Here is a 24989-nt window from a genome sequence, read left to right as displayed (position 1 = left end):
ATTGCATTCTGGTTCTTGCTGTCCTTTTCTTGAGGTGCTGGAAATGGTGTTACATTGTCCAGAATGTCCTGTGATAGAAATTAGAGAGCTGCTCCAGTCCTGTCCGTCATGCTGTGTGCTGCACCAAGGCTAAGAGCCTGAGAAATGGACCCAGGCATCTGCAGCTGTCTCCTTTTTTGTTTTGCTGCAGGATCCCATGAGGATGCGTAGTGAATCCAGCCCCGCAAACTGCAGAGGTACGGAGGGCGAGTTCCTCTTAATGTGTTTGTCTAAAAGTGGGGAGCACAGCAGTTCACGTTTTAAAATGTTTTGTTCTGCACATCCCCAGATCAGCCCAGACTCCTGGGTTTTGCCTCCCCTCCAGCAGATGGAGACAGAGAAAGCGTTACTGATTCTGACACTTAACCCGAGGTGTCACCTGCAGTCCCTCAGTGTATGTCTATCTTCAGCAGGTGGTGGAGGTGCAGTCCCTGCAGTCTGGGGAAAAAAAATAGAAAATAGAATAGGAAAGGGAATTCAGAGGATCCTACTGGTGGGAGGCTATCCTTCCTGGTAGTGAGGAGAACAAGCAGGGAGTTGGGGACCCTTTTATGTTCCGAGATAAGGAAGGACCCAAAAAGCAAAGCAGTAATCGGTCAAGGGTAGCCATGGATGTGAAAAAATAGAAACAAGACTGACACCTTGGAAAGAAGATTTAATCAATATAACAGTAACTGCCCGACTCTGGCCGAGTTTCGCCCTTTCGGCTTCATCAAGGGCTCTTGTGATTGGAGAATTTCTAGAGTATGCACTCTGGCACAATGTGTAATATTGGAAGTATCCACTCAGAAGAACTTTTTATCCACAGTGTGTGTAGGATGGAGTGCTGCAGTTATGCTGCCTACACTAGCACATTTCACTGAAAAAATCTCAAAACATCTTTCTATACACAGTATGTGCTGCAGTTACTAGTACATATCACCGAAAGTATCGAGTATATCAAAACCATAAGCACAATATAGTTCATTCGATAACAGAAAGTGAGCACAATATAGTATTGAAGGCAGTATCGAGGCAGATCCAGCTATGGGGGACCAGGATCCAGAGGAGACGCTGGGTACAACCTTGTCCATGGAGGGGATGATCTGAAGATGGTTCGGTTGTTCCATAAAGAGGAGTTAAGTCCCCCTGATACCCCATGTTCTGGCAGAATTGGGGATAAAGATACCACAGGAGGAGTCTGATCAGGAAGATGTAGACCCAGTCATGAATGGCCTACGAGGTCCGGCAAAAAGTTTCCTTTCCATAAGTCGATGAAGAAGTTGGTATTCAGGGAGTGGGATACTCCTGAGACTGGGTTTTGAAGGTTGGCAGAACAATGGACAAATTATATCCCTTGCCTGAGGAAACCCCAGAGCTTCTGAAGTTGCCAAAGATGGATGCCTCTGTTTCAGCTGTCATTAAGAAAATGACCATTCTGGAACAGAGGAACAGACCTCTTACAAGGGAAAAAGACTTGTGATACAGCAAACAGTCAGTCGCCTTCTGATGTTGGAAACCATTATTCCGGTGGCTGGTGCTGCAGCGCTAAAGGATCTCCAGGATAGGAAGTTGGACGTCCACCTCCAGAAGATTTTTGAGGTCTCTGCCCTAGGCATACATGCTATGCAGTAGTTTTATGCTAAGGGCAGGTCTCCGCTAGGTGCAGCAGTTGCAGGTGGACAAGGCCATATCTGAAGCTGAAGTAAGCAGACAGAGCATCTGAAGCTGTGGTGGCCTTATTAGGACTTCTTCTAGGACATTGATGTTGGTGGTTTTGGCCAGGAGACTCCTCTGGTTGCCAGATGTTTCATCCATGTCTCAGCTGGGGGTGTTACCTTTTAAAGTAAAGCTGCTTTTTGGCCAAGACTTGGAGGAGATGATCAAACTTCTTGGAGAGAAGAAAGGCCGTAAGTTGCCTGAAGATAAACCGAAAGGGAAAGGGTCCTTCCCTACCCGCTCTTATTTCAGAGAGAATAAACGCTTTTGGGCTAACTGGACTTCAGGTAGCATCCAGAGGCAGTTTTCGGGAAGGCAATCGTCCTGGAACCAGTCCTTTCATGGGCGAAGGCCAAATAGAGATGGCTCTCCCAGGGCAGTGGTGGAGCCAAATTCGCCCAATGAAACAAGGCTGGTCTACTCCTCGGTTCCGGGCATAGGGGGGGTCGGTTGACTCTGTTTTACAAGGAGTGGGCCAAGATCATGTTGGACCAGTGGGTTTTAAGCGAGATAAGACACTGTTACACTTTAGAGTTTGCTTGTCCCCTGAGAGACTTGTTCATGGTCTCCCCCTGCTCTTATGAGGGAAAAAGACTTGTGATACAGCAAACAGTCAATCGCCTTTGGATGTTGGAAACCATTCTTCCTGTATCCCTTCGGGAACAGGGAAAGGGCCGCTATTCAATTTATTTCGTCGTTCCTAAAAAGGAGGGTACATTTTGACCAATTTTGGAACTGAAAAAGGTGAATATGACTCTCAAAGTTCCTCAGTTTTGAATGGAAACCCTATGTCTGGTAATTGCGATGGTGTGCAAGGGGGAGTTCCTAGCTTCCCTGGATTTGACAGAAACATATTTACCCATAGGAATCAGGCCTGACCATCAAAGATATTTCTGGTTCATAGTCCTGGGACAGCATTGTCGGATCAACTTTCCGTGCTCTGGAATGAAGCAAAGAAGGGTCATAAGGCTTCAAAAGCCACAATTGCGCGGTGGTTGAAAGATGTCATTGGGTCCGTGTACATTTGTCAGGGTCATCCTGACCCAAGGATTAAGGGCTTATTCTACCAGTTTCCAGGCAGCAAGTTTTGCTGCAAGAGATTTGTAGGACGGTTACTTGGAAATCATTGCACACTTTCGCCAGGCATTATCATTTGGATGTCCAGGCCCCAGAGGCCAAGGGCTTTGGTGAGAGAGTACTTTGAGCGGGACTCTCGCAATCCCACCCCGTTTAGGGAAGCTTTGGTACATCCCAGGAGTCTGGACTGATCTGGGTACGTACAGGGAAAGGAAAATTGGTTCTTAACCTGCTAATTTTCATTCCTGTAGTACCGCACATCAGACCAGAATCCCGCCCAGTTGGGGAAAGGGAGAGTTGGAGAGTCCGTTCGATCTGTTATTATATTTAGTCTGAAGAATGGCACAGGTTTTGTTAGTCTTGCAAGTTTTTTTAGTGTGGGCAAAGTTCTAAGTTTTCCAATTCCTACTGCTCGTTGAGGAGATATTGTTTCGTTGTTGTTAGTATTATAGCCATCTTGGCTTGGATACTTCTCAGTACTGAGGGACTGCAGGTGGACCACAGGATATGTGGCAGTGTCAGTGAAACGTTCTCTGTCTCCATCTGTTGGAAGGGAGGCAAAACCCAGGAGTCTGGACTGATCTGTGGTACTACAGGAACGAAAATTATCAGGTAAGTACCAATTTTCCTGTCTCTTTTTTTTTTTTGCATTCTCCCTTCCTAGCATAGGCACTAGATCTTTTCATAACTGCGATTCTGAAATGTTAACTTCATGAGTTGCAAATCTTGATATGCATGTATTCTGTAACTTTTATTTCATGTTCTACAATTATCAATACAATCTGTAAAGAGAATTGCACCTGGATTTACAACGGTGATGTAGGCTTGTAATAGTGATCCCTCACTCTTCCACTCCTAGAGGTGAAAGGCTCTGCATCTTTGCACCCATCCTCTGAGCCCCCCAGTCCTAGGTTGACAGGCTGTATATCTATATGCCCATCCCCTAAACTCTTCTGTCCTAGAGGCGATAGTCTCTGTATCTCTGTGCCCGTCCTCCCAACTCTTTACTCTTAAAGATGATAGACTATGTTTCTCTAAGTTTCTTTCCAATCCTAGAGGTGACAGGCTCTGTATCCTTGCACCCATCCCCTGAGCCCTCCAGATCTAGAGCCAACAGGCTCTGCATCTCTGTGCCTGTCTCCTGAGACATTTAACATAGAAACACAGATAAGGAGAAACTTGGCCTGCCTGTTTATAGATTCCTACTGTGTCATCAGTTTTACTCCATCTGTAGTGATTGCCCTCTCTTGTCCAGTCACTAAAGGTCTCTTTCACTCTGTCTTGTGCTTGATTCATTGGTCACTGTTTTGGCTCCTACCACTTCTTCTGGAAGTCTATTTCAGGTGTCCGCTTCCCTCTGTGAATGATTTTCAGGTTCATTTTGCTGTATTACACGATGCATGAACTAGTCCATGGTTTTCATTGTGTGCGTGCACGTATTTAAGTAAATAGAGAAATAACATTTTCCTTCTCTTTCCTCACAGGCCGTCTCTCTCTGGATTCACAGGACGGAGACAGTGGACTAGACTCTGGCACAGAACGGATCCCCTCCATCAGTGAGGTGAGGGCAGACAGGAACCAGGTTAACACCCTCTCCGTAAATGAGAGCCTGTGAGTTTTATCTGCTCCGTATGGATAGACGTCAAAAATGTAGTTTCACTTGCCCCTTTTTGATGCAGAGAAAAGGAAGGTGCGTATTTTTATTTATTTATTTATTTTTATTTTTTCTATACCGACATTCTTGTAGAGATACAAATCATACCGGTTTACATTTAACTTCAATTTCACCTTATAGCGATACAGTAAACAAGTTAGCGAATTCAACAATTTTAACAGGAAAAAGAAATGTAACATTCTGATCTGAACATTGCCTTTTAAGATCAATGGAAATTATTTATACATATCAGATAAGCTCATCCAAGAATCAGAGGAATTGAAATACTCATCTTAAAGGGATGATAGTAAGGTTAAATAAATAAAGAAATTGATGAGGAAAGTAGGGAGGGGTGGGTGAGGGGGATAGGCTGAAGAAAAAGCTAGTAGAGAGCAATGCTGTATGGAAGATAAGTTAAATGTCCTTTTATTTATTTTGTTGGCTTCTCTTTTCATGGTTCGTCATTTGCCCTCAGAGAGTGGGCAAATGCACAATTTGCTTATATTGCTTGGAAAATGGAACTCTTGACACATTGACTTACTGGCTCCAGTCTCTTTCACGGATTCCATGACCTTGGGGAAAGTCACTCTTGTACTTCAGTTTATCCAGTTTGAGAGCAGTAGTAATATTGAGCCTGCGTAAGAGCTAGAAGTGTGCTGCTGCTGCCGTCCTCCCAGAGGTGGCAGTATGTGTTGTAACTGTAAAGCATATTTTGGATACTCTGTGTACGTGGGCTCAGCCTATATCTAAATAATAATTCACTTTCCCTGTATGTACCCAGATCAGTCCAGACTCCTGGGTTTTGAACCCCTGCCAGCAGATGGGAGATTTATTGAAACTGCTATATAACGTCGAGTGCCACCTGCAGTCCCTCAGTATTTTTCTGTCTCCAGCAAATGGCAGATAGTGCAAAACCTGCAGCCTGAGTTTAAAAAAAAACAAAAAAAACCCCAGAAGATTTGGCGAAATTTCAAAGAGAGCCTCCCAGGGAGTTGTGAGGGCCTGGTGAGGCAGGGGGGTTGGGAACCCTTCTTTAGCTTGCTCCAGTTATTGTGTGGCAGATCCTGAGGGGACCATCCCTCCCTGGTTCTGCAGGCAGCTGTGGCTAAGGGTCGAGGACCTTACCTTTGCCTTTTTGGCAGCCCAGCTTGGGGAGATACCGGGGAGCCCGGATCACTCACCCCAGCCAGACCGCTTCAGGGACCCGTCTGTGGACAGCGGAAGAGGTTAGACTGCGCCAAGTTAAAAAAAAAAAAAAAGATTTCTGTAGTGGGTCTCTCTGTTAGCTTTTCTGTCGCGGCAAGCGGTCTTTTGCGTCCAAACCCCCCCCCCCCCCCCCCCCCCCCCCCCGCTTCTTCGGCTCGGTTGGTATTTTTATTAGTTTTATTGTCGGCCCGGCTTCCTGATGCCACGCGGTCTGTTTTGTTTAGCTTGCGGATCGGGACACGCGTGCCTCTCACGGGATGGACTGTGCTCGGCCTGCATCCCCGGAGGTGAAGGGATGTCGGGGCCGGTCAGGGGGGTGGTTGTGCGGCGGAGATCAATGACGATCGTGATCGGAGAGCTGCCTGCTTCTGCTTCTAGACTGTTGCCGGTGAGCGCAGGAAAAGGCGCCATTTTAGGAGCAGCTTCTTTCCTCTCACGGTGGGGGAAGGGAATTCCCCGCTCTCCCCTCAACAGACAGCTCCGCGGCCTGTTTCGCCTGCGGGAGCTGCGGGGGAGGGGTGCAAGATGACGATACAGGAACAGATTCGGAGGGTTCCCTTCTTTTTCTTCAGATTTTATCCTGGCTATGCATAGAGCCTTTAAGGCGCTCAAGGCCTCAAAAAGGCATGATTCGAAGCCCAGGGGCTTCGACGTGCCGCCCCCTATAGGCAAGAGGTGGTGCCAGTCGATGGACCCGGGGATGTCTTCAAAGACAAAACGTCCGTTGTGGGCTATACCACCCCGGGAGGATACGGACTCAGCTTCAGAGTCTCCAGATCCGGATGGGCTGCCCCTGCCCCCGAGGGGGGTCGAGGGAGACGGCGACCAACCACACGGGACTGCGCGGCAGAGTCATATCACAGAGGGCGATGACCCTAAGGTGGTCCGCCTGTTCCTTAGAGATGAGCTGGGAACCCTAATTCCTGCCATTCTGGAGGAATTAGGGATTGCTGCGACTACCAAAGAGTCTTGTTTGGGCTCGTTGGACCCAGTATTGTTGGGCCTGAGTGGTCCTGCTACAGCCTTTCCATTCCATTTTTCATCTATGGACCTGCTCTTTCGTGAATAGGATACCCTGGATTTGGGGTTAAAGGTCACGAAGGCTATGGATAAGCTTTATCCCCTACCAGAAGATGCTTTGGAAATGCTTTGAGTTCCGAAAGTGGATGCCTCTGTTTCTGCGGTAACAAAAAAAACTACTATTCCGGTCATGGGGGCCACAACTCTTAAGGACCTACAGGATCAGAAGCAAGAGGTTCAGCTTAAGAAGATCTTTGAGGTCTCCGCCCTAGGAGTCTGGGCGGCGATGTGTAGCAATTTTGCCCTGAGAGCAGGGCTTTGTTGGGTGCAACAATTGCTAGCCAATGAGGGCCTTTCGGAGGGCGAAGCTCGGCAGGCTGGCCACCTCAAAGCGGTGGTTGCTTATAATGCTGATGCTCTTTATGATCTCCTACGGACTTCAGCTCGTTCCATGGTCTCGGCGGTATCGGTATGCAGATTATTGTGGTTAAGGAACTGGTCTGCGGATGGGGCCTCCAAATCCTGGTTGGGGTCTTTACCCTTTAAGGGAAAACTTTTATTTGGAAAGGAACTGGAAGACATGATTCAGTCACTGGGTGAGAATAAGATTCATCACCTCCCAGAGGACAGGGCGTGCTCCAGAGGAACCTTCTCGGCACAGTCCCGATTTCGAGGGACTCGAAAATCTCGTCCAGCTTGTACGAACACTTCTTCCTTTTTGCCCTAGTGGGAGCCGACAGCAGGCCTGGTCGCAACCTTTTTGAGGCAGGTGCTTCAGCAGACCTGGTGCTTCCCAGGCGACTTCAGGTGGTAAGGCCGCGCAATGATGTCCAGCCGGTCCATTCCTCCGTACCGAAGGTAGGGGGCAGATTGTCTCTGTTTTACGAGGAATGGGCCACAATCACGTAGGACCAGTGGGTGCTTTCAGTGATAAAACATGGGTACGCTTTAGATTTTGCACGCCATCCCAGCCCGTGATTCTTGATATCCCCATGTGGGTATGCCGAAAAACGTCAAGTGGTCAAACAAACTTTGCATAGTCTTCTAGATCTGGGGGCGATTGTTCCGGTACCTTCTCCAGAGCAGGGAAGGGGATGTTATTCCATATACTTCGTCATTCCAAAAAAGAAGGGTTCCTTCCGACCTATCCTCGATCTAAAGCGCGTCAACAGATGCCTTTGGATCCCCTGCTTTCGCATGGAGACGTTACGATCGGTCATAGCTTCCATTCATCCGGGAGAGTTTCTGGCTTCTCTAGACCTGACGCAGGCGAATTTGCATATTGGAATCAGAGTGGACCATCAGAAATATCTGAGATTTTTCATCTTAGGAAAACACTACCATTTTCAGGCCAGAACATTCACCAAGATTATGGTGGTAGTGGCAGCTCAACTTCGCCGGGAGGGCTTGTTGGTGCATCCGTACTTGGACGATTGGTTGATCCGGGCGAAGTCCAAAACTGTGTCAATCAGCGATCCACCGGGTGCTGCAGTCTCTTGGTTGGGTGGTCAACATGGCCAAGTGTCACCTCATCCCCTCCCAATCGTTGTTGAGAGCTTTGTTTGACACCCATCAGGGGAGGGTTTATCTTATGTCTTGATCGCAGTCTCAAACTGCAGGGCCAAGTAAGGACTTTGCTAGGGAAACATCCTCCGACGGTCTGGGATTACTTTCAGGTGCTAGGTTTCATGACCTCAACGCTAGAATTTGTCCCGTGGTCATTCGTGCACATGTGGCCCTTACAATCGGCATTGCTTTCTCGGTGGAGTCCAATTTCCGAACAGTTCTACTTTCCCCTGCCATTGACGGAGTCCGCTCGGTCCAGTCTACATTGGTGGGTGTGTTTGGACAATCTGCATCGGGGTGTCCCACTGCTGATTCCAGACTGGACGGTAGTCACCACGGATGACAGCCTTTCCGGTTGGGGAGTGGTTTGCTTGTGGAGGTTGGTGCAGGGGCTCTGGTCTCCGGAGGAGTCTCGGTGGTCGATCAATCGTCTGGAAACCAGAGCGGTGCGCCTGGCACTGTGGACCTTCCTTCCTCTCATTCAGGGGAAGTTGGTCAGAGTGCTGTTGGACAATGTGACCACAGTGGCCTACATCAATCGTCAGGGTGGCACCAGGAGTTGTCTGGTGGGTTGGAAGCTCATCTGTTGTTCCATTGGGCGGAACTGCACCTAGCCAGCATAGCTGTGTCCCACATAGCAGGGGTCGACAATGTACTCGTGGATTTTCTAAGTCGAAATCAGCTCGACCCCGGAGAGTGGGAACTGGTGGACAGGGCTTTTCAGTTCATCTGCGACAGATGGGGCACACCGTGCATGGATCTGATGGCGACCTTCAAGAATGTCCAGGCTCCGCGTTTCTTTGCTCGTCGCAGGGACACAGGGGCAGAGGGCATGGATGCTCAGGCGTTGCCCTGGCCGACGACAGTTCTGCTGTATGTTTTTCCACCTTGGCCTCTTATCAAAGTTTGGCATGTTTTGCGCTTGGCTTTCGGTTCTGGGGACCCAAAGGATAATACAGATGATTCAGAGGATCAGCAGGAGACCCCTGGGCGGTCCCAAGGGGGCTTCTACTGCAGGATGCGCCAGACTTGATCCATCATCCGCAGAGGTGCCTGCGGCTGAAGGGAGTCGATCCCAAGGTGGGTCTCCTCTTTCGCAGGAGGAACTTGAGCTGCTGATTCCACAGGTTCTTCAGGAGCGTAGCATCAAGGTGCCGCAGGAAGAGTCTGACTTGGAGGCACAGATACGATTTTGGACGGCCTGAGAAGGCCAGCTAAGGCGTTTCCTTCCACAAGTCTGTGTAGAAGCTGGTGGTCAGGGAGTGGGGTACTCCTGAGTCCAGTCTGAGAGTCGGAAGAGCTTTGGCGAAGGACACCTTGCAGTTATCTCTGCCCAAAGTGAATGTCTGTGTCGCCAGTCAGCAAGAAAACTGCTATTCCTGTTCATACCTGGATCAGTCCAGACTCCTGGGTTTTGCCTCTCTTCTAGCAGATGGAGACAGAGAAAGTTTTACTGACACTGACATATAACCTAGTGTGCCACATGCAGTCCCTCAGTATTTCTCTGTCTTCAGCAGATAGTAGAAGTGCAATCCCTGCAGTCTGGATATAAAACCAGGAAAGGGAATTCAGAAGATCCTACCGGGAGGTTGCTAGGCCCTGGTGGGGCTATCCTTCCTGGTATTGAGGAGAACGAGCAGGGGGTTGGGGACCCTTGCCTGGCTCGGCCTCTGGGGGATGTATAGCTGGTGGGGCCAGCTCCCTCCCCCAGGAGAACAGTGCGAGTCCCACAGCTCTTCATCCTCAGGGAAATACCCTTGGTTTTTTGATTAAAGTTTAAAAAATAAATAAATAAATAAAAAAGGAATAGAGGAGTGACAGGGTTTGTAACAGCCAGGAAGGCTGTGTGGGGCCCATGCGCTGCTCACTAGCTGCTGGGAAGGGAATTCTTGGGCAGCAGAGGGGGTCAATGGCACGGCAGCGCTCGTGTTGCCACGCGGTCGGGACTTATTTTTGGGTCAGTGCAGCGTTTGTGGAGATGGCGCATGGCAGTGCTTGCCGTTCATGCTCTGATGTTTGTACGTGGCCTTCCCGCTCCGGGCTTTGCTCCCGTTGCACCTCTGGTGGAGAGGGCAGGTTGGGGGCCAGCAGAAGCCAGGCTGGCGTGCCAGCCTAAGCAGAAAACAGGCGTGGGAGTGCCTTTGAAGTCGGCCGCCCCTCTCCTGCTGGGCACGAGAAAGGCATCCATGTTGTTAGGAGCTGCAGGCCCTTCGGGGCTTTTTCGGGTGTATGTGGATCTTACTCTCCCCTCCTGTTATCTCTGGTAGAGCAGGGAGCCAGATTCTGGCGTCGGGGGGGGGGGGGGAATCCTTCCGGGGGATGCTTTGGAGGACCCCACGATGTTTTCATCTGAGTTCGTCCTTTTCATGCATGAGGCGTATTTGGTGCAAAAGGCAAGTGGCATACTAGGTTATATTCCAGTGTCAATAAATCTTTGTCTCCATCTACTGGAAGGGAGGCAGAACGCAGGAGTCTGGACTGATCTAGTGTATTCCAGGAACGAAAATTAGCAGGTAAGAACCAATTTTCCTTTCCAGTAGTGGGATCCGCCTCATTGAGGGACGTGCAGGATCGAAAGTTGGAGCTCCATCTCAAGCGGATTTTTGAGATTTCTGCTCTGGTCATCACGGCTGTGGTGTGCAGCAGGCAAGCCTCCGGTGGGTCCAACAGTTGCAGGAATCACATCTTGCAGTAGCAGCGGGCGCGCAGCAAGCGGACCGGCTGGAAGCAGCGATGGCCTATGGAACCGATGCCTTTTATGATCTAATGAGGACCTCTTCACGGATTATGATGCCAGCAATGTCCTCTAGGCGTCTGCTATAGTTGTGGAATTGGTCAGCAGATGTTTGGTCCAAGTTGCAGCTTGGAGCACTTCTTTTAAAGAAGCTACTATAGACTCTGGGATTTTTCATGGAGTACCCCTTGTTGTCTGAATCTGTGCAGAGAGACGGCATACAAAGACACTTTACACACTAGTAGCCGTGCAGTGTTATGTTGAAAGAAACTGGGAGTGATTAAAAAGTCTCGGGCACACACATGAAAGGGTGTGTTTAAACTTTTTTGCTACTGTCTGAACTGCAGTCTCATTTAATTATTTGCCACTCTAGGGTTTGGATTGCTTACCAAAGTCCTTCATTATTGTACCAGAGGAAGACTATGATCCAGGGTATTATGTCGCCGAGGTATGGTGCGTGAGGGTCCCACACCCCACTTCGACCCATCAGTACTAGAGTTACATGTATAGGGAGGTCTCACACTCCCTGCTGCACCCCCTCAGTACTGCAGCTGTGTATGGGGGTCTCGCGCACCCTACTACATTCCCCAGTGTGACGGCCAGAACCGAAGGAAGGTCCGGAGGTGTCAGGTGCTGTCTCTATACATCTGTCTTTTAAAGTTGGAGAAGATTATGAAGCATCTAGGTGAAACTAAGGTGCACAAGTTGCAGGACGACTAGCCTAAGGATAGAAAGTTGGTACCAGCATGGACTAGGATTCGGAGCAACAGAAGATTTCATCAGTTTAAAAGTTCTGGGGGTCCGCAGCGGCAGTTTTCTGCCAGGACTATGTCCTGGGGGAAGCCCTTTCGAGGGGGCTGTAGGCCTGTCCGGAACAATTCTGGTACTGGTTTAGGAAGTGCAGAGCCTTTGCAATGATGTTGGAGGGCATTTTTCGCTTTTTTTCGAGGACTGGGTCAAAAATTACCCTGGACCTTGAGGTGGTAAGAGATGGCTACGCTTTAGATTTTGCTCGTCCCATCAGGAAAAAAGTTTCCCCATGTGGTCCGCTTACAAAACAAAGGTCCGAGAGATAGTGGATCACTTGAAACGTCCTGGGGCTGTAGTGCCAGTTCCCATAGGGGAACAGAGAGCGGGGAGGTATTCCTCTGTTATGCAGTTCCAAAGAAGGAACGGTCTCTCAGGACCATCCTGGACAAAGAAGGTAAATTCGGCCCTCAGTGTTCCGCGGTTTCGCATGGAAACTTTAAGGTTAGTCATCGTGGTGGTACGCGGAGGCAAGTACTTGTTGTCGGTGGTAGTACTAATAAGATTTGATTGTGCGTTTTCAGCTCTATTTCCTTGTTTCCTTTGGATTCATTGAGCTTTTTAAAAAAAAAAAAAAAAAAAAAAAGAAAAAAGATTTTTTACAAAAATATATGTACATATATTGACACCTGGTAACTGACTACAAAAGGGGATTGAATTAGCACAAGTCTGGAACTTGTGAGCAATAGTGCCAGTCATCAATGCTTTAGCTGTAGCTAATGTCCATTCTCACGTCTTTATTACTGAATTATGAATGCAAATGAAAGATATGCAAATGGAGAGTAGCTTTGGTTGAGGCCTCAGCAATTGATGGTGCTGCTCATAAGCATCAGAATTGAGTTAATTCAGCTTTTTTTTTTTTTTTGTGTGTGTGTACCTGTTTCTTGTAATAGTCCTCGCTGAATCGGAACTCTGTTCTGTCTGACCCGGGACTGGACAGCCCACGGACGTCTCCCATCATCTCTATGAAGATCTACCAGCATCGCCGTCAGGGATCTGACACACCCTTCACCCCGGGAATGGAGATGGTGAGTTTTGGAGTTAAGGGATGGGAAGGTTAGACCAAGGAAGGGATGCTATACAAACTAAAGAGCATAGATGTTAGGCGGAGGCTACTATAGACGCTGGGATTTTTCAGGGATTGCCCCTTGCCGAATCTGTGCAGAGAGATGGCATTCAAAGACACTGTACACACTAGTAGCTGTGCAGTGCTATGTTGAGAGAAACTGGGAGTGATTAAAAATTCTCAGACCTACACATGAAAGGGGGTTTTAAACTTTTTTGTTACTGTCTGAACTGCAGTCTCATTTAACTATTTGCCACTCTAGGGTTTGGATCGCTCACCAAGGTCCCTCATTATTGGTCCAGAGGAAGACTATGATCCAGGGTATTATGTCACTGAGGTATGGTATGTCTGGTGCGAGAGGGTCTCACACCCCTCTTTAACCCATCAGTACTAGAGTTGCGTGTATAGGGAGGTCGCACATTCCCTGCTGAACCCTTCAGTACTGCAATTGTGTATGAGGGTCTCACGTGCCCTACTCCGCTCCCCAGTGTGACAGTCGGAACAGACGGAAGGTCTGGAGGTGTCAGGTGCTGTCCTTTGTACATCTGTCTTCGCATCCTGTCTTAATCTCACGCCTGCTTTCTTGTTCCCACTCCTTCAGTGTGACGGTCTCTTCCAAGACCTGGAGAAGCTGAAGTCTCGTCCTGCTCACCTCTGCGTCTTCCTGCGTTACATCTTCTCTCAGGCAGACCCAAACCCCTTGGTAAGATGCCAAGAGACTAATGCTTTTCCACTCTGTCCACTGGTCGCTCTCAGCCCACTGTTTTTAACACAGTTTTCTTTGTGTTCTCCTCTCCTCCTCGGTCTGACTCCTTGCAGCTGTTCTACCTGTGTGCGGACGTTTGCCAGCAGATGGGTCCCAAGGATGCTCGTGCTTTGGGGAAGGACATTTGGAATATTTTTCTGGAGAAAAACGCGGTAAGAAGAGGGAAACTGTGTGTGTTTCCATGTCTGTGACCCATAGCAGAATGCCAGCCCCTGTCAAACCCCCATCCGATTACTTCTAGGGAGAGAGATCATTTATGAGAATTCCCCTAGGAAATCCCTGCTTTCCTTCTGAGGGAGCGGCGGCTCCTCTTAAAGATCACGGTTAAGATGTCGACCAATCAGAAGCCGTTGGCACGCTGACTGTGCGGCCATCTTTTTTTTCTGTAAGAGGGCTTTTTGTTGGCAGTGCACGTGAACATGAAGAATGAGGAATGGCAAAGCTTCTGCTTTTTAATTTTGATGAAGTCCTCTTGATCTGTGGTTTATATCATTTATAAATGGCCCAGTCATAGGCAGAAGGGCTTGGAGAGCCATGCTTAATGCCAGAGATCAGGAATTCAGTTGTCTTACTTAAGATAGGCAACTTTGGTCCTTGTATGCCACAAACCAGTCTGAATTCTGGACTGTGTACAATGACTATGCAGGAGATAGGTTTGCAACTGCTGCCTCCATTGTATGCAGACCTATCTCCTGCATATTCATTGTAGATAGCCCAAAATGTAGACCCATTTGTGACACGCAAGGGCTTGAGTTGCCTACTTAGGGATAAATATCCGTCCCTGCATTATCAGATTTAGGGGTTTCCACAAAACTGTGTTGAAGTTAAGTGCATTTGAGGAGCACAGGAAAATATTGGGAATAGACTGTAGTAGTTTTAAGAGCTGAATAAAGAGAATGTAACCCATGCAGCTCAGCTCCAAGCCTGAGTACCAGGAGTGTCTCTGGGCTGCCAGTGCAGCTTAGGGGTTTGGACCTGGAAGTTTTGGTCCAGTTCCTCTTATCCCACCCCTTGCACCACAGCCTTGTGCAACTCCCTGGACCCAGAAATGGATTGTGAGCACTTTGGGCCAGGGACCTTTGAAATGTGCCCTGCCAGGGCAGTTCTGGTAACCTTTGGTGAAAGGAGCTGGAGTGAGCACAAGGGGTATACTAGAGACTGCAGAGCAGGAAAGGGGGGAAGAGGGAGAACAGCAGCAAACCTGCTGTGCTGATGAGCGTTACTAATTGAAGTTTCTCAGGACCTCAAGGAGAATTATGGGAGGGGGTGTTGGGAGTGAGCTTCTGTTGCTGTCGTCCTATTTGCAGTTGCATCCCAGCAGAGGGATGGGAAGCCAGGGGTGGCCGCTATGTGTTGGGAAGCAGTTGGAGGGAAGTTCATGTCTGTCATAGGGAGGGCTCTTTGAAGGGGGAAAGTGCCATGTGACCTGTGGCCTGCATGTCATTTATCAGTTCCTTTCTTTTGGGATCGAAGGTTCTTCCCACCTCCCCCAACCCCATTCCCTGCTCCAAATGATGTTGATTAAGGGAGTTCATATGGGGGTGGTGGTGGTGAAAATAATAATACAGAGGCTTTGAGGACAAATGATTAGAGAAGCCCAGAAATGCAGTAACAAATCAGCAAACCATTTCTTTGCTTTATTACAGCCTCTGAGAGTGAAAGCCCCTGACTCATCATTGGCTGAAATAGGTACATTTTATTCAATTCTTTTCTGCAGCCTGCCTTGGGGTCATTGAGCATTTTAGGGATGGGGCACAAATAGAAGAGCCTCCTGTTTTTTGTTTTTTTTTTAAGTTGTATGCATTTATTAAAACAGCAGCACTGTCTTCTTAAGTAATTTAAATTATAACACAATTATTAAGATTCCGCCCCACCCCCCCGGAAATTGTACATATGAGGAGTCTCCCCCTTAGACCCCCAATCTCCCAGTTTTGTTTTGTAACTACCATTCTGGTCTCATGTTTCCTCTGTCCTTGGTGGCAGACGCTCGCCTGCGAGGTGCTGATGACATACGAGGCGCGCTGTCTGAGGCTCAGGATGCACTGCTGTCAGAGATCCAGGAGCAGCTGCAGGACTACAGGTACCCTCTGCCATCCAGGGAGGCAGGGTTAAACAACTTGAAAAGTAAAAAATGTTTTCTATAAAATCCTCAAACAAGGTTAAGTGACGCACGGCAATATACAAATGACATGAAAGGGATTTAATGGGGAAAACCGATCCTAAGATTCACCAGTCTGAAGTGGTCTTTTACTTCTTTACTACTACTACTACTACTACTACTACTACTACTACTACTTCTTCTCCTCCTCCTCCTCCTCCTCCTTTTTTTTTTTTCAAAAAGATGGGGCTTTAGATGGGATTTAAACATGGTGAGAGAGGGAGCATGGTGCACCAGCTCATGAAGACTATTCCAAGCACACGGCACAGCCAGGTGGAAAGCATGGAGTCTGGATTTGGCAGTAGAGGACGAGCACAGTGCACGAGGAGGGGTGTAGACTGAGATAGGAGAGGTAGTGAGGTGCTGCAGAGTGAAGGCATTTGTAGGTGAGAGAGAGGAGCTTGAACTGTATGTGGGAGTGGATAGGGAGCTAATGCGGTGACTTCAGAAGAAGGGGTTATGTGAGCACAGCGACTTTGGCGAAAGATAAGTCGTGCAGCTGAATTTAGGACAGATTACAGTGGAGAGAGATGGCTTGCTGGGAGACCTATGAAGATCAGGTTGCAATAGTCTTAAGTAGGGAGGGAAGGTACTGGTAGTCCATTCAGAAAGGAAAGTATGGATTTTGGCAATTTGGATATGTGTAGAGGAGGAGAGAGAGAAGTCCAAGAGGACTCCAAGGTTACAGGCTGATGGGACTGGGATGACCGTGTTATCCACAGAAATAGAGAAAGGAGGAAGAGGGGGAGGTGGGCTTGTGGGGGAAAGATAAGGAGCTCCGTCTTAGCCGTGTTGAGTTTAAGGTGACGGTGGGACATCCAGGCAGCAATGTCAGCAAGCAGGCCGAGATCCGAGACTGGATTTCTGGTTAAATTTCTGGTGTACAAAGGTAGATCTGGGAATCATCAGCATAAAAATGGTATTGAAAGCCATAGAAACATAGAAATGACGGCAGAAGAAGACCAAATGGCCAATCCAGTCTGCCCAGCAAGCTTCACACATTTTTTTCTCATACTTATCTGTTTCTCTTAGCTCTTGGTTCTATTTCCCTTCCACCCCCACCTTTAATGTAGAGAGCAGTGATGGAGCTGCATCCAAGTGAAATATCTAGCTTGATTAGTTAGGGGTAGTAGCCGCCGCAATAAGCAAGCTACACCCATGCTTATTTGTTTTACCCAGACTATGTTATACAGCCCTTATTGGTTGTTTTTCATGAGAGGAAATCAGAGCACCAAGGGAATTAGTATATAGTGAGAAGAGAAAAGGGCCCAGGATGGAGCCCTGAGGGACACCAATTGATAGTATAATGGCAGTAGAGGAGGAACCACCAGAGGAAACGCTAAAGATGCAATGGGAGAGGTAAGAGGAGAGCGAAGACAGGACAGAGTCCCGAATTCAAGCAAGAACAGAGTATCAAGGAGTAGGCAGTGATCAACAGCGTTAAAGGCAGCAGGCAGGTCAAGGAGGGTAAGGACAGAGTAAAGCCCTTTGGTTTTAGCCATAAACAGGTCATTGGAAACTTTGGCAAGGGATGTTTCAGTTGAATGTAGAGGGCGAAACCAGACTGGAATGGATCAAGATCGACTTGAGATATAAGAAAATCAAGATAGTGGCGATGAACCGCACGTTCAAGTAGTTTGGAGTCAGAAGGGAGATGGGACAATGATTGGCAGGACAGGTGGGATCCAGTGAGGATTTTTAAGGAGTTGTATGATTACAGCACATTTGAAGGTAGCAAGAACAGTAGCAGTGGATTGAGGATGTGACAGATAGAAGGGATGACTGCAGTGGAGATGGAGCTGAGGAATTGGGTGGGGACAGGGTCAGAGGAACAAGTAGTGAATTTGGAAGAGAGAAGATGGGCAGGTTCCTCCATTGTGACTTCAGGAAAGGAGAAAGTGGTGGAGGCTAAGAGGAAGGGTAGAGGAAAGAGGTGGAGAAGAGGAGGGTAAAGGTGGAATAGTGGAGCACTCAAGACTAATTTTGTGAATTTTTTAATGGAAGTAGTTGGCCATAGTCTGGGCAGAGAGAGAAGGGAAGGAGGGAGGCGAGGGAAGTTTGAGGAGGGAATTGAGAGTGGCGAAGAGACAGTGAGGGTTGGATGAAAGAGAGTTTGTCAGATGGACATAGTAGTCTTATTTGGCAGGTGCAATAGCATGCTGGCAAGTGGTCAGCATGAATTTGAAGCATATGAAGTCGGCATGGGATTTTAGCCAGAGACTTTCTGCAGACTTGGGCGCAGGAACGTAGGTAGCGAATTCTGGGGGTGAGCCAAGGCTGAGGTTTAATGCACCTTACAGAATGGGTAAGTGGAAGGGCAAAAGTGTCTAAGGCTGACGAGTATAGTGTTGTAAGAAGAAATTGCTTCATTAACAGATTCAGTCAAAGTTATGAAGGAAAAGAGATGAAACAGCAGTGGAAATGATGCAAGGGTCAACATTTCGGAGAGTCCTAAAGGTGTAAGTGGTGACTGGACGAGTCTGTAGGGGAGGGTGGTTTAATGTGAAAGTTATCAGGTGATGATCTGAGATGGCGAAGTCTGAGAGACAGCAGTTGGAAACAAAGACTGTGTCAAGGCAGTGGCCATGCTGGTGAGTAGAAGTGGTAGAGCAGAGTCTGAGATCAAATGAAGAAGTTAAAGAAAGGAGTTTTGAAGCATAAGAGTTAGAGGGTCATCATCATGGAAGATTAAAGTCACCAAGGTAAAGGGAAGCGGAAGATGGGTCAATGAAGAAGGAAAGCCAGGAATCAGTCAGTGAGAAAGGAGGAGGGAGGTTTATCAGGGGGTTGATAGATGGACAGCTCCCTGGAGAGGTAGTGGAGTGAATAGGCGGATGGGATGGACTTCAAAGGAAGAAAAAGAGTGGGATTGAGGTGGGAGAAGGGGTTGAAATCTGCAGGAGAGGGAGAGCAGCAACCCAACACTACACCATGGCCTGCCGGGCGAGGTGTGTGGGAGAGAAGATAACCTCCATGACAGAGAGCAGCAACTGAAGCAGTGTCCTCAGGGGAAAGTCAGGGCTCTGTTAAGGCAAGGAGATGAAGAGGTCATGAATAAAGCCAAGCTTCTTGGAGATAGTTTGCATTCCACAGGGAGCCCGAGAAGGGGTTATGGCTTGATATGGGACGATGGCGTGAAAACTGCCTTGAAGGGCCAGGATTGGGATTGATATCCCCAGCTGAAAGGAAAAGGAGAAGATAGAGAAGATAGGCAGAGTTGTGCTGATAGCGATGATGATGACATGGTGTCAGGGATAATGGAAAAGGCAGGATGAGGGTTAGAAAATGTTGACGTTCAAGAGCAGTGGACAGGGCAGATGACTGAATGGCAGGTGAGATAGAGAATGTAGGGATAGGGGAGAGTGAATTTGATAGCGGCTGTGGTTTGCAGCAAGGAATAACAGGGAAGTTTAGCAACAGGAATAGAAAATATATTGGAGCCATGGGGAATAAGAAGAGGCTAAATGGGAAATCTCCATTATACTTGATGAATCTCATTTACATTAATAATATGATTATTAGGATAGCTGTTAAAGAAAGCTAGACCCAGGGGATGGTGGGAGGGACTGAAGACCCAGAGACAGCAGGTGTCAAAGATTAAACAAGGGCTAGATTGCCTCTTTTTCTATAAATAAAATTTGGGGCATTAAGCAAGAAACTGCCTCTTACTACCAAGCATGTGGTTTATGGAACTTATTGATTTAGTATTGCTTATGTCAGATGTAGCCTTCCTTAATAAGTGATCTGAATTTGAGATGTTGCACTGCAGATCGTGTTGCTGCTGCTTTCCTTTGGCTATAGGGGCTTGGCCTTGACCTGGCTGCATGCTTTCTGTCTCTATCTCAGAACGAAACGTACCATGGGCCTGGGCGGCCTGTATGGTGAGAACGACCTGCTGGACTTGGATACCGACGCACAGAAGGAGCGGCAGGTTGCGGAGAAGCAGATTGCCCAGCTGAGAGAGATTCTGTAAGTCTGGTTTTGGGGGGGGCAGGGGTAACAATCAACATCTTGCCTCACCAGGAGAGGGACATATGGGGGAGGGGGGAAGAAATGGGAAGGAATCAGCTGAAATACAGAACAAAAAAAAGTACTGCCCATAGCCCTATTTTTAACTCGTCCCACCCCAAGTACAGCCAATTTCTCAGTGCGACTAACTTAAAGGCCTCTCCCTGGTCGGTTGGGAAGGCCAGCTCAGTCAGCTAGAAAGTTGGCATGCTCTGAGGAGAGACCTTTTGTTGGGCACCGGGTGACAGACCTTGATCTGCCCCCCCCCCCCCCAGTGTATTTTGGAGGATTGTGCATTGTTAGAGGGTGGGAGTGGTTCTGTCTGAGAGTCAAAACGAGAAAGCTACCTTCGGTTCTGTCCATAGATAAAGGATGGCGGCTCCACAGAAAGGAGCGTTTGGCAGCTCTGCTCCCAAGGTGGCCTCTGGATATCTGCTTCACTTTATCTCCACCCCTTGCGGTGGGGGGGGGAGGGGGGATTCAAATGGATTAGCCACTCAAACTCTCTCTCTTAGGCAAGGTAACAGCCGTTTTCAGTGGATAGGAAGCACCACTTGGCCCAGCCATTCCGGTTTCCCTGTCTACGTTATCGTGTCAGACCCTGCTCGATCCCCAATCCTCTCCCTTCCATGCCCTTGTCAGTTTTGTTCCTTGGATTTGCATCTTGGCTGCAGTTTACAGGGCATTGCTGGATTTTGGTATGGTAGCGCAGTGCCAGTGTATGCACTGTGACCCATTGGGAATCAATGGCTACTGATGCCTCGTGCTTTCTCCATATGGTGGGGGTGGAGGGAAAATGAGGGCTATGAGCCCATGCACTTGGTGTTTGGCCAGATGACTAAATTTCACCACATGGTTACATCGCCATGTTTCAGCAGCTGATACTGCACTGATAATATTAAAAAATAAATAAATAAATTCATAGATAACATAGCGTATACATGAGAAATGCAGGGAAGCAGCAGGTCCTGCATTATAAGGACAGGGATCCTGCACACTGATTGGTTATATGGGTGGGTATTAACAGTTGGGAAGTTTTAATAAAAGGAAATCCAAAAATGTTTGGGTTAAGTGTCTGATCTTTCCCGCTTATTTTTTTCTCATCCTTTTCCCAGCTCAAAGTATGAGGAAGATAGGAGGTGAGTGTGTTTCACTAATACATCTGGACTTCCATGGGAGTGGTTTTGCATGCATTTCACATATGTGCAAGGTTGTTAAAAATACAGCCAGCAGGTGGCGGTGCTGCTTTTAAAGAAGAGAGACAGCTAATTCCGCTTCATAAGCCACAGCGCCTACCTAGGTCAAACTGTGGCCCGAAACCCTGTTTAATGCAGCCTGCCTGCCTACTTCATGCCGGTGCTCTAGTTTGTAGGGTAGGAAGTTCATACCCTACATCAGTCCAGCAGATGGAGACAGAGAAGAAAAGCTTTACTGACACTGCTACATAACCCAGTGTGGAGACAGTATTTCTCTGTCTCCAGCAGATGGTAGATGGTGCAAAACCTGCAGTTTGGAGTGTGAAAAAAAAAATTCCCAAGAGGATTGTTTATTCCTTGGGGTGTTAGGTTCCAGGAAGACTATGCCCCAGGTTGAGCAGCTGAGCCAGGGAGTTGGTGACCCTAACTTGCTTCTGTTCCACAGAGATGAAGATGCTGAAAGCCAGTGGTCTGGTTTCCTCTTTGGTCCAGTCAGTGTTTATTCCTCCCTCCTAAGAAAAGTACACATTTTTTTTTCTGATTTCAGAAATCATTAGTGATTAGCCCGTTTATGTGGAGTGGTCCAGAATCACAATGGACCGGGGGGTCTTACAAGTGATAAGATGGCGATACATTAGAATTTGTCCACCGGATGCGAGAAGCTGTGGCTCCCTAAGGGCCACAGTCACCTTCTTTAAATCTAAAATCAGGTTTAACATCCCCCTCCTTTTTTGGGACTCTGAAATAAATGGAATACTAACATGTTCCCCACTCCTCCAGGGAAACAGGCACTATTTCCTCTAGCTGCCGCAAGCGGTCCACCAGTTCACAAAATGCCATCTGTTCGGCGTGGGGAGCACAGGAGGAGAAAACATATGCTTTTTATGTAGAAATGTGGCATTCAGTCATCATGGCAGTTCACAAGGGAGAGTTCCTGGCATTGCTAGACCTCATAGAGGCCTATCTACATATCCCATTTTCATTTGTGCACCCTTCCTTGAGGGGTTAGTGATAGCATTGCATACATTCACAAAGCTCATAGTAGCTGCAGCCCTTTTGAAGGGAGGAGTGCTGGTACACCCATGTCTGGACGACTGTCTTGTTTGGGTAAAAACAGCGAACCTCTGTCAGTTGGTGATACAACAGGCGCTAGAGAGATTGAGGACTCGGGGGCTGGGCAGGGAGCCTAGCGAAGAGCCATCTAATGCCATCCCAGACCTTGGAGAGTCTGGGGGAACTCAATTTGACACCTGAATTGGGAAGTTATCCCTCATAAAGGAGAGGATGGTGAAGCTGCAAAGTTAGGTTTGCTACCTGTTGTGACTCCAGGTGCCCAGAGTTTGGTGTTATTTACATGTCCTGGGTTCTGTGGCACTGACGCAAGAACTGGTTCCCTGGGTGTTCAGAGAGTGCTCCTCTCCCGCTGGAACCCATTATCAGAGGAGTTTCAATTTCCTCTTCACCTCAGGGGGGAGTCCAGGTGGTGGCTTGGTTGGGTCACTCTGGAACAGGGGTTCCCTGTACGTACTCGGATCAGTCCAGACTCCTGGGTTTTGCCTGCCCTCCTGCAGATGGAGATAGAGAGAGTTTTACTGATACTGCCACATAATCTGAGGTGCCACCTGCAGTCAATCAGTATTTCTCTGTCTCCAGCGGATGGAAGGTGGTGCAAATCCTGCAGTCTGAGGAGAATAAAAAAAAAGATTTAAAAAAGATTTTAGAAGTAGTTTTAGGATTAGAATTACTATTTAGCCCTCCCTGAAGGTCGGTAGGTCCTGGTGGGGCCATCCTTTCAGGAAGAGGAGCGGACCAGCGGGAGGGATTGGAAACCCTGGGTTTGTCCAGATTCTTGACCTGCTGAGGGGGGAGATAACTGGTGGGTCTAGTTCCCTCTCCTCACTTCTACAGCTGGACAACCGGAGTCTGCAGCTGCAAAAGGGAAACCTTTCTATAAAGTATAAAAAAAAAAAAAAAAGCCTGTTTTTCTTTGCTTTTTTGTAATGCCGGTCAGGTGCTTCGGCTGGTTTTCATGGCGTTCCAATTCGGGGACATCTGGCATGCTTGAGGTCTGGTTTTTGGTAGCGCTGGTGCGGGCAAGCTTGTGCAGCGGTTGTTTAAAAAAAAAAAAAAAAGGCAAAGTAATTTCTCAGCCATGGTGCGCGGCGGGCAACGTGCGGCATATGGGGAGACACGTGCGCCTTTCTCTGACCGGCACTTGTTCCTGCTGCATCTGGCGCTTTTCGTCAGATTCTAGATTTAAAGAAAGTGAATGTGGTTCTCAGGGTACCTTGTTTTCAGATAGGGAGTTTTTGGCTTCTCTAGATTTGACCGAGGCGTATCTCCACAATCCCATTTAACCGGACCATCAAAGGTTTCTCAGGTTCATGATCCTCGGAGATCATTTTCAGTTTTGCGCCCTGCCTTTTTGGTTGGCAACAGCACCGAGGGCCTTTACAAAGGTGATGGTCATAGTGGCTGCAGCTCTTCGGCAGGAGGGCATCCTGGTTCACCCATATTTGGACGACTGGTTGATTCGCGCAAAGTCAGAGGATCTTTGTCATCACCAGTGGCAGTAGTGCTGCAGCGCTTATGGTCCCTGGGCTGGGTTGTGAATTTGCTCAAGAGCCAGCTGATGCCATCTCAAGTTCTGGAATTTCTGGGAGCACACTTCGACCCCAGGCTTGGGAGAGTTTTTCTTACCAAGAAGCAGATTGTCAAGATCCAGGGACAGATTCGCAGATTGCTAAGCAGGGCGGTTCCCAGGGTCTGGGATTATTTGCAGGTTCTTGGGTCTAAGGCTTCCACTTTGGAATTGGTCCCTTGGGTGTTTGCTCATATGTGGCCACTTTAGTAAGCCTTGCTCTCCAGATGGAACCCAGTATCGGAGCAATTTCATCTACTGCTGCCTCTTACGAAAAGCGCCAAGTTGAGTCTGGATTGGTGGCTGTGTAGGGACAATTTGGGCCGTGGGAAGGCCTTGGAGGTCCTGAGTTGGATAGTAGTCACAACTGATGCCAGCCTCTCTGGTTGGGGGGCTGTGTGTCAGGCTCAAGTGGTGCAAGGGCACTGGTCTCCAGAGGAGACATTATGGTCCATCAACTATCTAGAGACAAGCGGTGCATCTAGCATTGCAGGCCTTCCTGCCTCTTGTTCGGGGCAGACCAGTGAAAGTTTTGTCAGACAATGCAACGATGGTGGCTTACATTAACCAGCAGGGCAGTACCAAGAGTCGGGCAGTGACGCAGGAGGCCCAGGAGGTAGTCCACTGGGCAGAGCGCCATTTGGAGATCCTAGCATCTTCCCACATGGTGGGATTGGACAACGTGCAGGCAGATTTCCTCAGTTGGATCCCAGGGAATGGGAGTTGTCAGAGGAAGCTATGCTCTTGATTCATCACAGGTGGGGAGTCCCTTGCATGAATCTCATGACAGTGCAGAAGGAATGCCAAGGCTCTGTGGGAGCATGGGGCAGAAGGAGTCGATGGCTTAGTCATCCTGTGGCCACAGGGAATTCTCCTGTATGTGTTCCCGCTGTGGCCGCTAGTGGGCAAGGTTTGTGAAGAATAGAGATTCATCTGGGGCAGGTAGTTCTGGTGATGCTGGAATGAACTCATCGGCCATGGTTCGCAGATTTAATCACTCGCGGTGGATGGTCCACTACGTCTGGCTCATCTCCCCAATCTGCTGCGCCAAGGTCCCATATTTTTGGATCAGGTTGATCGCCTCTCTTGCGGCTTGGCTTTTGAGAGAGGCGCCTGAGAGAAAAGGGTTATCCGGAGGATGTTGTTACCACTTTGTTACACGCAAGAAAGAAGTCCACCTCTTTGGCATATATGTGGGTGTGGAAGGTGTTCGAGGTTTGGTGCAAGGAGCATAGCATGGATCCAATTCAAGCTTCTGTGGCCCACATTTTGTCTTTTTTGCAGCAAGGTTTGGTGAAAGGTTCGCATCCAGATATGGTGCATTTTCTGCGAGGCGTTAAACATTTGCATCCC

At 48.3% G+C, this 24989-nt stretch overlaps 1 protein-coding gene across 5 annotated transcripts in view; it reads left to right on the top strand.

Moving 5' to 3' along the window:
• Positions 1-24989, top strand: part of ARHGEF11 (Rho guanine nucleotide exchange factor 11) — a 218593-nt gene that overhangs the window by 104423 nt on the left and 89181 nt on the right. For all 5 annotated transcript variants that reach the window (XM_029580824.1, XM_029580826.1, XM_029580827.1 and 2 more), the window contains 10 exons: positions 191-236; positions 4299-4375; positions 12695-12829; positions 13130-13204; positions 13469-13570; positions 13687-13785; positions 15280-15322; positions 15617-15713; positions 19638-19760; positions 20915-20938. In XM_029580824.1, coding sequence (XP_029436684.1) covers positions 191-236; positions 4299-4375; positions 12695-12829; positions 13130-13204; positions 13469-13570; positions 13687-13785; positions 15280-15322; positions 15617-15713; positions 19638-19760; positions 20915-20938 — 821 coding nt within the window. The remainder of the gene's footprint in view (positions 1-190; positions 237-4298; positions 4376-12694; positions 12830-13129; positions 13205-13468; positions 13571-13686; positions 13786-15279; positions 15323-15616; positions 15714-19637; positions 19761-20914; positions 20939-24989) is intronic.

This window comes from Rhinatrema bivittatum, chromosome 16 (assembly GCF_901001135.1).
Source record: "Rhinatrema bivittatum chromosome 16, aRhiBiv1.1, whole genome shotgun sequence".
Classification (NCBI taxonomy): domain Eukaryota; kingdom Metazoa; phylum Chordata; class Amphibia; order Gymnophiona; family Rhinatrematidae; genus Rhinatrema; species Rhinatrema bivittatum.
Note: the sequence above shows the minus strand (reverse complement) of the source record. Positions and strands in the feature narration are given on the sequence as shown.